The sequence below is a fragment of the Lipotes vexillifer genome, unplaced genomic scaffold (genome assembly GCF_000442215.2).
Source record: "Lipotes vexillifer unplaced genomic scaffold, Lipotes_vexillifer_v1.1 scaffold740, whole genome shotgun sequence".
Lineage (NCBI taxonomy): Eukaryota > Metazoa > Chordata > Mammalia > Artiodactyla > Lipotidae > Lipotes > Lipotes vexillifer.
Genome location: NW_006778610.1, coordinates 497,820 through 512,532, shown reverse-complemented (window position 1 = coordinate 512,532; position 14,713 = coordinate 497,820). Strand labels below are relative to the sequence as shown.

General features: G+C 36.8%; 1 protein-coding gene across 1 annotated transcript in view; it reads left to right on the top strand.

The window, feature by feature from the left end:
* The window catches only part of XRCC4 (X-ray repair cross complementing 4), a 265,302-nt gene extending 257,288 nt beyond the window's left edge, over nucleotides 1-8,014 (top strand). The window contains exon 8 of the mRNA XM_007451707.1: nucleotides 7,427-8,014. Coding sequence (XP_007451769.1) covers nucleotides 7,427-7,538 — 112 coding nt within the window. The 3' untranslated portion in view covers nucleotides 7,539-8,014. The remainder of the gene's footprint in view (nucleotides 1-7,426) is intronic.
* Nucleotides 8,015-14,713: the final 6,699 nt, after the last annotated feature.

The window sequence follows — 14,713 nt, the reverse complement described above, 5'->3', positions numbered from 1 at the left end:
CTCTCACTGTTGTGGCCTCTCCCATTGCGGAGCACAGGCTCCGGACGCGCAGGCTCAGCGGCCATGGCTCACGGGCCCAGCCGCTCCGCGGCATGCGGGATCCTCCCGGACCGGGGCACGAACCCGCGTCCCCCGCATGGGCAGGCGGACTCCCAACCACTGCGCCACCAGGGAAGCCCTGTAAGTGCATTTTAACATTGTATATTTACTCTTCATAATTCTCTATTCTATGTTTTATTCAAAATTACTTATTTCAAAAGACTATTTCTATTTTATTCTTGTTCTTGATAAAGTTAAACAGCAAAAGAATATTCATTTTTTAAAAATGTAGGAATTTAGCTGAAAATAACTAACGCAATTTATTTATTTGCCATTTTGGTTACCAGAAAGAAAGTTTCAACTTCTTTTCATTTTCTCAGACTAGTGAAATGCTGTCTAGGCCTATTGAATTCCAGACAATGTTTGGAATTCACTTGTTTTACTGAATCCTGATGACTTCAGTCTGTTAATTTATTTAGGAGATGCTTTTGGTTTTTATATGGTCAACTAGAAATGTGTAGCTATTTTCCCATTTATTCAAAGTTCAAATATTTTTTTAAATACTAAAATTTAATTTGAAAATACAGTGGTAATGTTGGTGATGTCAAATCTTTAAGCCCATTATTTATAACTTTTCCATTTAAAAGATGTTTCTCTGATTGAGTTTGTTCCATAATGAGAACTCTGTTAAGGCCAGTTCAATAGCTGTCTAGTTATTTAATAGTAACAAGTACATAATACTCTGACTTGGCTGTTTTTGTGGTCATTTTGATGAAGGTGTGATTTGTTACATCCTAAAAAACAAACCATTAGATATTTGGCTTTTATTATTACCAAATAATGTATGTCTCAACCAATGTTTGGGTCTGTTTCTCTCCTAATACATTGCCCTTACCTCATCTCTCATCTTCATCTCTTGCCACACATCTGACCTCTACCCCAGTCCCAGGGGAAAGTCAGAGGTGAGGTGGATAGATGCCAGGGAAGTTGCTAGTAAAACAAAGCTCTCTTTCTCTCTCTCTTTCTGTCTCTGTCTCTGTCTCTCTCTCCCACTCTGTCTCTCTATCTATCTATATACATATATATATATAAAATATATTTTATCCTAATGTGAGAGAAAGAGCTACTTAAAAATGCTCTGCTTTGGTGGCCAGGCAGGATTTGACCAGTGACCATTTTGCTAGATTTTTGTTCTGACGGCTGCAGTCCAAGGGTTTAAGACTTTCTTCCTCCCAAGAGAAAACATTCCCTGTTCTTCTTGTCTGTAACGAATCACAAGCAGAGCAGCATCCTTCCAGCTTATTCTTCTCAGCTCCAGATAATTCTTAGTGGGTGAAAATAATTTACCTAACATGTGTTTACAGATTCAGCAGTCAAAGTTGTACAGAAAGCCAGCATTTGGGTGGCAAATGGGAGTAGCACAAGCTGTGGGCACACAAAATAAACTTGGTTCTTGGCTGCCACAACAACTCTCTTCCCTGGTTCTCCCCATATCTCTTGAATCATTCTATTTCAGTCTCCTTTTATTCATTTCTCTCTCTTTCCATCTGCCCCTGTAATTTTAACATTTCCCAGGATTCTATATTAAACGTTTTTTCTCTGGTAGACTCTCTCTGGGAGTTTCTTCAACTCATTTGAAGATCTCTTCAACTCATTTGTCTTTAGTGGCCAGTTGTAATGGTAGTGACTGCTATCTCTGTACATGTAGTCCAGTCATCTCTCCTGAGCTCTACATCTGTACAAGCATTTACCTACTCAACCTCTATCTGCATTTAGATATCCTGCGGCCACTTCAGAGTCACCCGTTATATCTGAAATGGAACCCTTTATGCATAGTACTCAACGTGCCCCTTCTGTAAAACCATCTTCACAGTTGCCAAAGTTACAAGACTCAGAAATCTGAGAGCATTGTCTTGGAAGAGCAAATAAGATCCAGAACTATTATGTACATACACAGACACACACACACACACACACACACACACACACACACACACATCAATGTTCAAAGAGTAATATTATATAGTTTTGCATGTTTTTGACTTTCAATAAATATAATCATATTGTGTATTATTTTGTGCCTTGCTTTTTTGTTTGTTTGTTTGTTTGTTTGTTTTTTGTGGTACGTGGGCCTGTCACTGCTGTGGCCTCTCCCGTTGCGGAGCACAGGCTCCGGACGCGCAGGCCCAGCGGCCATGGCTCACGGGCCCAGCCGCTCCGCGGCATGCGAGATCCTCCCGGACCGGGGCACGAACCCGTGTCCCCTGCATCGGCAGGCGGACTCTCAACCACTGCGCCACCAGGGAAGCCCTGTGCCTTGCTTTTTTGCTCACCATCATGTTTGAGATCCGTGCATGTGTGTAGCTGCATCATAGTCCATGGTGTGAAAATTCCATAATTTATTTGCCCATCCTGTGGAGAGACATTTGGGTAGTTTTCAGTTTTTCACTATTATAAATAATGCACCTGTGAACATTTGTGCACATATATCCTGACACACATATGCAAATATTTCCTGGAGTATGTAACTAGAAGTGGAATTCCTAGTTATAAGTACATAAATCTTCATGGACATGGACAGTTATTGCCAAATTGTTATCTAAAGTAGTTTCAAATGTTTATACTCCAGCCAGTAGTAATTCATCTTGTCATTTCATGTTCTCTGTGATCTTTGCTATTGTTAGACATTTTCACTTTTGCTAATCTGGTACAAAATATTTCATACCGGTTTTCATTTGCACTTCCTTGGTTTCTAATGAAGTTGAGCTAATTATCATATGCTTATTCACCCTCACTGTTCCCACTTCTCGGAAGTTCCTGAAGTCTTTGGCATATATTTTTTAATAATGTTGGGTTTTTAAAAATTGTTTGTAGGAATTCTTTAGATAATCCTTTGTTAGTAGCATATGTTGCAGTATTTCCTCTCAGTTTGGGACTTGTCTTTTCACTGTCTTTAAGATGTCTATTGATGAATAGGAGTACTTACTTCTAATGTTTCTAATGTAATTGAATATATCTATCTTTACCTTTATGGTTTCACTTTCCTCCTTAAAAAAAACTTTCTATCCTAAGATCCTAAAGAAATTCTCCTCTGTTTTCTTCTAAATGCTTTAAAATTTTGCCTTTTCTCATTTAAATGTTTAATTCACCTGGAATTGTATTGTATGTGTAGGTAGAGATATAGTTAAGCCACATACAAATTGACTTTTGGTTTTTGACTTTAGAACCATTGTTTGTGTCATAGTCAAAGGAAAATGATTTTTCAAGTGTCACAGTGCCATCAATCATTATACCTTTTCCTGGACCTCTCAGTCTGCTCAGACTGGCACCTTGACATTTTTCAGAAATATTATTTTCAGAATATGTTATAAAATGCAAGTAATTTGCTCCAAACAATACTAATGATTCTCATTTAAATAAGAAAAGGTTGATACTTCAGCCATGGTAATACCAATATTAAACGTGGCTGAGAAAATGTCTTTACAAAATGAGCCAATAACTGGAAATAATCATTTTAAAAGATGTTGGTAATTTAACTCTCAGAAAGTTAGAAGTCAATCATTCATTCTCACATTTTAGAGAAACTTTCCCAGGATGAGATATTTCTTTTGACAAATCTAACTTCTGATCTACACTATTTACTGTTAATTAGATGGTGGTAATGCAATTTTGATTCAAGTTATAGAGTGTGTGTATGTGTGTGTGTGTTTTAATGCAGTGTGAAATCAAGTAATAAAACATAAAACTCTCTGCAAATTATTGAGACCATGAGCCATTTTTTAATAAGGCTGTCATCATCTGGAGAAGTTTTATTTATTCACTTTATTTGAAAAATCCTTATACTTTAGCCTTTAACTCTACGAAGACGATTTCTTATTCTCTCATTAACCTTTCCTTTTTAATTCACCTTTTTTCATTTATTCCACAGGTATTTATTGAGAGCCTGTATTTTGCAAAGTAGTCTATTTGAGTATAACTGTCTCAGAATTTAGGGACTGAAAGAACTTCCAAGATCATTTATAGTAACCTTAACTTTCTACAGCTTAAATCAGTTCAGAGATCCAGAAAGGTGCTGCCACCTGACCAAAATCTTAATGTGGTGAAGCATAAATAAAGATTGCCTAACCTTGGATTCAGGATTCTTCCTTTTGAACCATGTTGTCCATAAAAACTATCTAAAAGTCTCCTTGAATCCTATATACTGATTTAATGTTTATAGAAATTCCTAAAGGGATAGATCACTGTGAACAAATTATATTACACAGTCATTGCCTTAAAGCTACTTATAAAATGTTTAGGGTGAAAAAACATATTTGAAAAAAATTAGAGAAAGTAAAAAGTTTAACTGAAAGATTCCTGAGGGCAGAAATTATGTGTTACCTTTATCAAATTTGTTATATTTCCCTAACATAATGAGCTAATCATAGTACATACTTAAATATTGATTAAAGGCAAAACTAGTATTGAAATATTGGGTGCCGACATTCGGTACTTTAAATGATTAGAGAAAATGAAAATCAGCTTCAATGTGGAAAGTTTTAAAAAAAAAAAAGGAAAAAGAAAAAGAGTCTTCATGGAAGATTTAGAATTTATAGTGGTCCATAACTAGTGGTTGTAACTTAGTTAGAAAGAGAGGAACTCCCAAGTTTCAAGTTGCTTCTTCAGCTCACTTTCTATTAAGACTTCAGGTACAGGTTTCTGAGTTATTTGCTTTCAAATTTCACCTGTAAGCGTGAATGCTTGGAATAAGCACGCTCGTGAAAAAATATGATAAATATACTAAGATATAGGTATAAGGTTATTGATCATTGTGTTGTTTATAAGAGCATTAAGAAATGGAACCAACCCAAATAGTCATTAGTGTATTCTTAGTATAAACAAATTAAAATTAATGATGAGCATAGATCTAAATATATTTTTCAACATGCAAATACATTTCTAATATATTTTAGAGTAAAGACATCAAGCTGCAAAATTATATGTATAATCTCATATTTGTAAAAAAAGAAAAGACATGAAAATACAAATGATACAAAGTAGGATGATGGACATGTTAACTTTCTTCATGTTTTTCAGGAGTTTTATAAAGTCTTACAATAAACATTTATTACTTATAAAAATGATTAAGCTATTTTTTTTGTTGTGGGGAGAGTTTTAAATTTACTCTGTTGACTTACCACAGATATGAAAGCTGTAGAACAATGATCTCCATTCATGGAACAGCTTTCATTGAGCACCTATTATGTACTAGACACTAAGAACAAAAGAGTCAAAATCTATATCTTAGGCTCCCCATGACTTTAGAAAGAGATGGGAATCTTAAATGGAGAACCAGGGATCTATTCCCTTCAGACTTGTCACTTCAGAGTGGTCCTTTTGTCATATGCTGATTTTTTTTTTTAACTAAATTGATCACTCTTTGTGTTCTGGTTGTACAGTGTCTAGACAACGAATGAAATTACAGAGGTTTTTCCATATCTGGCTTTTTAATTGAAATAATTCAATTCTGTCTTTTGCTAGGAGGAGAAAAAGCAATTCTAAGATGTATAATGTGTTTTGAGTTGACATTGAAAACTTATACATGTAATAATTATACTTCTGTACTGTATCATTTTCTCCTTCTATGGAATATATTTTTAGATATTTAATTGCATGTTACAGTAATTATGTCAGTATTTATTGTTAATTTTAGCATTGAAACTCCCAGAGGGTAGTACTTGTCATCTTGACAATGCATTAATGCGTAGCACCTCCGCGTTCCTGTGAGGGTTATGTTATCTGAACTTGGCTTGCTCAGGATAAGACAGAACATGTCCCAGGCCTAGTAGCAGCCAACCATGGTTAATTGTATGCAGTCATGAGGCCAAGGAGGACCCTGTGGTGGATTCATTTTTAATAATCTGTGCAACTAAGTATGGGTGCAGGCTTTTGGAAGTACTCATAATCTAAACATAACATTTGGGGATCTTTAGTTGATTAGTCTTTTAAATTAAAGAAACTATTAGCAGGAGCTCTTTTGTAATTTATGCAATATTAGGAGCTAATAATAATAGTTTCCAAATGTTTTGTGGGAATTTACAAGCATTTTCATTTATAACATCTCATTTAATCTTTAGACCACCTCTGAGGTGAGAGAACAGAAGTCCGGTTAGGTTAAATGACTTGCCTAAAGTCACATGGCTAATAAGAAATAGACCTAGATTTAAACCCTATGTGTCCTGACTTCAAGTCCTGTTCTTTGTGTGTGTGTGTGTGTGGCTGTGTTGGGTCTTCGTCCCTGCGTGCAGGCTTTCTCTAGTTGCGTCGAGCAGAGACTACTCTTCGTTGTGGTGCACAGGCTTCTCATTGACTGCAGTGGCTTCTCTTGTTGCGGAGCATGGGCTCTAGGCGCACGGGCTTCAGTAGTTGTGGCTCACAGTCTCTAGAGCACAGGCTCAGTGGTTGTGGCACACGGGCTTAGTCGTTCCACGGCATGTGGGGTCTTCCCAGACCAGGGATCAAACCCGTGTCCCCTGCATTGGCAGGTGGTTTCTTAACCACTGACCCACCAGGGAGGTCCCTCAAGTCCTATTCTTTTTCAGTTGTACCAAACTGCTATGATGCTTCTGCCTTTGTAGTTGGAAATCTGGGTATTTTACTGAGTATTACTGGGTTGATTCAGACCAGGTTTATACAAGGGTATAAATATACATTCCTAGGGTCTTCTTCTGATTGAGCTCTGTTACCCTCCAGCTCACCATTTTTGAAACACCAATTATCCATTAGTGATCATGCCTTTTATCCTAGGACTCAGAGAACATTTACATAAATATAGAGATCAGTCCATTGATGTAGTAACTACAGTACTGAAACTGAACAAATTTCCTTACTAAATGAAGATACGTAGATTCAGTAAATGAATGTGGACCAACAGCATTTCATCAACAACTGCTAAAAACGTGAAGTCATTATATACACACTTACAATCAAATGACCACTAAAAGAAATTTTTGTGATCAGAACTTCCTGCTGTTGAGATTCAAATGAATGTTAATAGTTAGAATTTAAGGGAGCCGAAGGAAAGTGTAAATTGTGATGGAATTATTAAAGAAATGGCTTGAGAAATCTTCAGTGTCCTGGCATAAAAGTACAGCGCAGAAGATATTTTATTTCTTGATCTTAATTATGAATATTGTTATAGGCCCTTGAATTTTCGTTAGCTCAGAATAGAGGCAGATTAATTCCAAAGCAGTTAAAGAAATTAAATGCCTTTCATCTCTTTTTATGTTAATGTAGCAGTTTGGAAGCAGGGTTTAACTTTTATTTCACTTATGTATCTCTTAATTTTCTTTTACTCTGTATGTAGTTTTTCAAAATAAAATTGTCTTGATTTTTCTTTCTACTCCAGGCTTGATCCTCCACTACCTGAGATGCTGAAAAAGGATCACAGCCCAGCTGAAAACATGTCTTTAGAAACTCTAAGAAACAGTAGTCCAGGAGACCTCTTTGATGAGATTTAATTGTCTCAAAAAGTACTTTGATGTTCACAAGACTGTGTTTTCTATTCATTTCCTTAAATGACAAAAGAAAAATTTCAACTCAGCAGCAGCTCTTAGTGTGCTTTTACAATGTAATTACATACACACTGAGTTGAAACCATTATGCAAAATGGATTACACATGTATATGAAGATATGATTTGATGACAGTAGTGCATTATTCTAAACTATTCATTCAGCATGCCTATAATTAGATAAAATCTCAGACCTTTTTGTTGCAAAGGTCACATTTACCTTATTCAGTTCACACATATTATATGTAGTAGCTATCCTGTCTCAGAAGATTTTGAAAATAGGACAAAGAAAATGTCTACAAATTCTTTTTTGAATAGTCATATTCTGAACACTGATGTTTGAGCATTTTAATTTGTGGAATGATGTGTAAAATCTATTTTTAGTTTGTACACAAACAACCTGAAAATCTGATGATAAAACTTTGATTGAAGATTTTGTGTCCTTAATAAAAGATGTTATTTAGTTTAACTTTTTCCTGCAATATAGTAACAGGTCTTTATAGAGTATATATTAATATAAATATAACCCTGTTTTGTATCAAAGAGTGTTTTTCAGAGATTGTTGATAAAAGGTTTATCTTATAGGTACAAGGGCCCTCTTTGAAGACAAGGACCTTTTCGTATCCACTTATCTATCCCCATTTACATCTGGCACAGATTTGTTTTTTAAATATTCATCGTTTCTACTTCCTGACCTCTCATTCACTTCTATCCAGCTGAACATCCATTCCCTCCATGCCACTCAAGTTAACAGTGACCACCATGTTGCTAGTTGGTCCTTTCTCAGTCCTCATCTTACTAAGCCTCTCAACGAAACATTTGACAGCCAATCACTTCTCCTTAAGAAACATTTTCTTCACTTGACTTTTGCAGTAACATATGCTGTTTGTATTTCTCTTCCATTCTGGCCACTAATGTTTTAGACTTCTTGGCTGAGTCCTTCTCCTTGTCCAACAGTTAAAAGTTTCAGCGTCCTGGGCTTAATCTTCAGCCTTTTCTTTTCATTACTTACATTGTCTCCCTAGATTATCTGTGGTTTTAAATACCATCTATATGCTAATATCTCCAAACTTTAAATACTTCCCTTTCTTCCCTTCCCTTCCCTCCTCTCCCTCTCTCTCTTTCTTTCTCTCTCTCTCCCCAACTCCCCCCTCCCGCCCCACTCCCGTTTCTCTGTCTCCCTATAGAAAGTAAGCCCCATCATAGCAGAGGCATGCCCTCTGGTTTATCTCTCTACCTGCCAGTACCTAGGACAGGGCCTGATTCATAGAGACTTAGTAAGTGTTCGTTGAAGGAATATATGCATGTCTATCACGTAGTAGCCCCTCAAATCATCTAGTTTCTTTAAGTTACTAGATCACTTTGAAAAGAAACTCATTAAAAGATTGAAATTTAGCTTGATGATTTGATACAAAGAAATAGTTGTTCAGAAAGCTCAACTACATTTTGTGATTAATTATAAATAAATATACATATATGTTTACACATAGGCTTGACTACAGAGAGAGAATGAGAAGGAAATTATACATTATTGTTTATATCAGAAATAGGATTTTATTAAGTCAATAGAACAGCAAAATATTTTAAATAGAAATTTTACTGCATTTTTATTTCTATACTAGCTTCCATTTAAGAGGAAAAATTTTAATTAAACGTAAATATAAATATATGAAATATAATTATAAAATTCTACTCAGTCACCTAGGAAATTCACTATAATAATGAATTAATATAATCCAAGATTTACCTTGGATCTTTCCAAGGAGATTGTGTACATAAAGTACCAGAATCTCAAGATAATGCTACCACATCTGAATAGACCACAAATGACTAACCCAAATTAGCATACATCAGTGTATATATGTATGTATATATGTATATGTTATATATATGTATATATTTTTTTTAAGTGAAAGAGAAGAAGAAGAAAACAGAATTTTGGCTGTTAATTCACTAGTGGTGAGAAAGGGATACATGGAAAGTGTTTCCTAAGTAATCATAACAAGAGAATCTATAAAGTTCATGGTACAGTTGATCCTTGAACAGCATAGGTTTGAACTATGCAGGTCCACTTATAAGTGGATTTTTTTCAATAGTAAATAATATTGTACTACACAATCTGCAGTTGGTTGAGTCTTCAGATGCAGAATTACAGATATGGAGGATCTGAAGATATGGAGGAGCCACAGATAAGAAGGGCTGACTATAAATTATACTCAGATTTTTGACTATCTGAAGGGTCAGCACCCCTATCCCCCATGTTGTTCAGGGGTCAGTTGTATTTTTTCAGGGCAGTGGATCTTTTCAACCACTGCTGTGTGTCAGATTAATTCAGCTGGTTAGAACAGAACAGAATAAGCCCATAATCATAGTTGCCTCTTTTCCATCTCTTGTGGTTTTAAAGTTCTTGTCCTCTATAGACAGATATCTATAGATTTGGTTAAGATGTCCAGATTCTATCATTCCATGCCATGATTTTTTTCCCCCATTTTTCCATTGTCTATACTCTAAAATAGATTGTTGTGGAAGACACTGAAATGGAAGGCACAAGAACTGAGTTATAATGCAGCATGGCTTTTTTTTCTTAACATATATACAATTTTATTTGCCAATTATACCTTGATAAAAGTGGGAAAATGACCAAAGGATTTGAATAGATATGTTTACAAAGAAGATACAAAAAATGTAAGAAACACATGAAAAGAAGCACAACTTCATCACTCATTAGGGAAATGCAAATCAAAACTATATTGAAACCAGGTCACACATACTGGGATGGCATAAAGACTATGCCATATTGTCCTTATGCTGGCATAAGGACTCCTGTACAACCAAGGCTATAAGATAGATATACACATAATTGGGAAAAGTGGAAAGAAAAGCAGTTGGGTCAGGGCTTGTGCTCCTGTGAGGGGATTCAGAGAAAAAGAGAGATTGTATGGGTAGGCACCCTCCCTGGGGAGTGGGTGGGTCGAGAGCCACAGACCCGGTGTGTCAGTTCCCGGGTCCTATGTAGGAGACCAGCACCCTTGGCTGGTTGAAGAACCTCTGGGACAGATAGAAAGGCTGGAGAAGCCTGGACTCCTTCTTAAGGAGTGCACACATGCTGGCTTGCCACCAGACAGGTGCTTCATGTATTTCAAACATTTGTTCAGTTAAGATACCTTTGACATCTTCAGCATTATTATTTCTGGAAATGTATTTCGTTTTGAAATTGATTTTATTTGATGTTAATATAAAGACTCTAGCCTTATTATTATTATTACTACTTGAATTGTACATCTTTTTCTGTCAATTTAGTTTTAACCTATAATATTTTAAGTTCTATTGTGGGAAGCATAAAGTTAATTTTTTTTAAAACACATTCTGTTAATCTCTATCAGTAGGTGGTGTTTAGGCCATTAGCAATTAGTTTGATGTGATGGTTATGACTTTGTTTCAGTCTACCAATTCATTTTTTGTTTTCTAAATTATTTTCTTGATGATGATAATAATTATGAATATGATTTTATTCTCATTTATTTATTTAATACCTTCATTGGAATATAATTGCTTCACAATGTTCTGTTAGTTTCCGCTGCACAACAAAGTGAATCAGCCATACGTACACATATATCCCCATATCCCCTCCCTCTTGAGCCTCCCTCCCACCCTCCCTATCCCACTCCTCTAGGTCATCACAGAGCATCAAGCTGATCTCCCTGTGCTACGCAGCAGCTTCCCACTAGCAGCATGGCTTTTTTGATCTTGGTGCCCTCACTTCTAAAACAAGGTGATTGCATTTCTGAAGGTTTCTTCAGCTTAAGATTTATAATGATTGACCCTGGCATCAGATGGTATGGGTCAGGCTTCATTAGGGAAGTTCATGGAAGAAAAAAATCCCATCCCAGGAAGAGACATCTTCATTATGTAGTTTTAAAAAAGGTCAGGAAACTATTTAAAACTTTTTTCTTAGTGGTGCATAACTCAAATTTATAAAATACTGGATCCCATGTTTTGGAGCCAAGCAGCTCTTGGGTAAGTTTGTTTCAACAAGTGTTTATAAGGGATTAGTTATGCACAAAATACAGAACTGAGCCGTGTGGAGAATTTAAGGATAAATCCATCCATTCACCAGATATTTGTTAAGCGCTTACGTCAATCTCTGTTCTGGGCACTAGATGAGGCAACGAATAGTACAAGTGCTCTGTTACTGTGGAGTTTATAGTGACGTGAAATTTGGGGTCTGCTCTCCAAGAGTGGAGTATATGAGTGAGTATATGAGAGTGGGGTTGAGATTGGGGCTCGAAACCGCTGTATGGTGAACTATAATATCACGGAGTAGTAGGATAAGTGGATTAAAGAGAAGGATAAAAAATTTAAAGTTGTGGGTGAGGATCCATAGAAGATAAAGGATCCAGTTAGGGGCTTAAGAGAAATTGGTAGGGGTTGGGGGAAAGTCAGCTGAGGGTGAAGCTGTCTTCCAGGTCAGAGGAGAGTACAGAGGGTCCTGGGGGATCAGGTGTGAGGTTAATTTCCAAGTTTGTAATTGTGAATCATCCCAATGAAGAAGACAAGTTAAAAGGTATCCCAGGAGGAATGTCGGCCCGGAGCATTTAGGAGTGTGAAACTAAGTTATATAATAAATATACGGAGAGAATTGAGCTCCACAGTTCTAACTGGCACCTCCTTGGGAAGGTATGGGCTTCCAGAAAACTTCAGGTCATGGAACCCTTCCTGGGCATCTGGGAATGGGAAAGGAAGGCCAGTCAGTAGGCCCCTTAGCAGACATTTCCCAGAGGTGCAGCCAACCCTCATTCTTTTGTGTCTCTCTCATTCTTTTACTCAGTTATACTTGTACAGAATCCTTTTTTAATAAAATGAAATTAAATAGCTGACATCTAAATTCATGAAAGCCCTCATGAACTTACCTATAAATCAGGAAATTAAAAAGAATAGGTACTTAACACATTTTGTAAGGGAGAATGATACAGTCACAAAAGAACTATTCATGCATCCATGTGTAGCTATTGTCTGAATTAAAACTTTTCACTGCTGATCTGACAGCTTCTAGTAAATGCTTCTCAGGAGGGCAGATTTCATTTGCAAGTGTTCTGTGCTCAAACCTGAAATGATTTCCTCTACTTTAATAACTGGAAAAGGATACCTTGGAAAATACATGACAGGCAAGCACCATCTCCTGTCCTGTCTCCCAGCTCTCTTTTACCTACTCAACCTAAAACACTCTGCAGCTTCCCTTTTACTCATTTTCTCCCTTTCAAATATACACATATCCTCTCACTTACCAACTATGATCCTCACTTTTTGATTTTCCTCTCCTCTATTTGAATAAAATTTAATATGAATTTTATTGTTCATATGTTGATTTTTCTTCTCCCTTTTGGAGGCCCTTCATCCTAAACTCTCATCTCACAATCTCACTGAGAACTGTGCTTTCTGAGTAAGGGTCTCTTTGCCCCTAAAGGCTCTTGGTTCTACAGAAAAAAGAGAGAGATTTCCTTCTTGACAGTAGATGTTCCTATTAATGGCAGGAGCAATTTTGGTGGCCACTTGTTCCAGTAAATAGAATGTAGGTTAGTCCTGAAACACTTACTTTTTTTAAAATTTATTTTTTACTGAAGTATAGTTGATTTACAATGTTGTGTTAGTTTCTGGTGTACAGCAAAGTGGGTTCTCCCTCTCTCTCCCTCTCTCCTTCTCCCCCCCCCCTTTCTCTTTCTCTTTCTCTCTCTCTCTCTCTCTCTCTCTCTCTCTCTCTCTCTCTCTCTCTCTCTCCCTCCCTCCCGTCCTCTCCTAAATTAAATGATCCGATTTCTCTCTCTCTCTCTCTCTCTCTCTCTCTCTCTCTCTCCCTCCCTCCCTCCCGTCCTCTCCTAAATTAAATGATCCGATTGAAAACCTCGTGAGACTTCTAGAATCCCTACTGGGACAAAATGGTGGTAGAGATGATGAGAGAAGTAGGCTTGAAAGAGATGGTTTTGTCCTTATGCTCTGCAAACATTTAGGGAATTCAAGCATGTGAAATTTTCTAGAGCCCCTACTAAATAATATTGGAAACAATCTTGTTCCACTCCCCTAAGAGATATAATGTATCTCTCTGAGGAACTAAGTTTACAGAGGAGTAATTAGATTACTATGAAAGGTTAAAATATTGTCAATAAATTTTTGCTCTTCACCACCACCACTCAGTTGACTTGCTTTGGCTGATAAAATGTGGATGAAATAACAATATACACGTTTTTGAGCCTAGGAGTTAAGAGGCATTACATGTTTCTGCTTTTTGCTTTGGGAGATGCTGATCTCTGCCATGAGACAGACACGCCCTGGGTAGCTGCCACCCTTCCTGCCTGGGCCCCTCGTGAGATACAGAGTGGAATTGAACTCATTGCCAAGCTGGAGCCAAGCTCACTACCCTGAAACATAGAGAAGAGCCTTCCATCTGAGCCCAATCTAGAAAAACTGAACTATAGTCAACCATGCTGATTGTGAGCATGAGAATAATTGCTTTCTACTCAAAGCCACTGAGATTTGGGATAGTTTGTTATATAACTGTATTTTGATAAGCGCTGACTAAAACAGGTAATCACATAGAATAACAAAGACAATTTTGCATTTGTAATAGCGTCCAATATATACATGGAACAAAAATCTGGTGTCTTCTGGCTAGAACCTGATAATAGAATAAATAGGAATTAGGAATGTGAATTTGGGGACTTAAGCCAGGTTTCTACTCTGTGTCTGCCAGCTGTTAACTGTCTAACCTTGGGCAAATTCTCTGAACTTGAGCTTTCTTATCCATACATTGAGAATTAAGTAAGATAATGCAGATAAAGCATTTAGCACAGTGCCTGCTTCACAGTAAGTGAAGCACATATGGAAGATAGTATGATTGTTACTGTCATTCTGTCTTATGATGGTTGTGTTGCACATAATGAATCAGCACAGTTATGTACCACCAGATTATCAGTTACACTGACCCTCTCTTTGAAATTTATTAGCTCAAGCTCCTTATCCCTGATCCGTTCTAAAGTCTGATGCTCTCCCCAAGAATTTTGTGAATTCCTGCGGGATTTATTTTCATGGCTACCTCTGCTCTGAATTCTGTGGGGCTGAGCCTCATGTT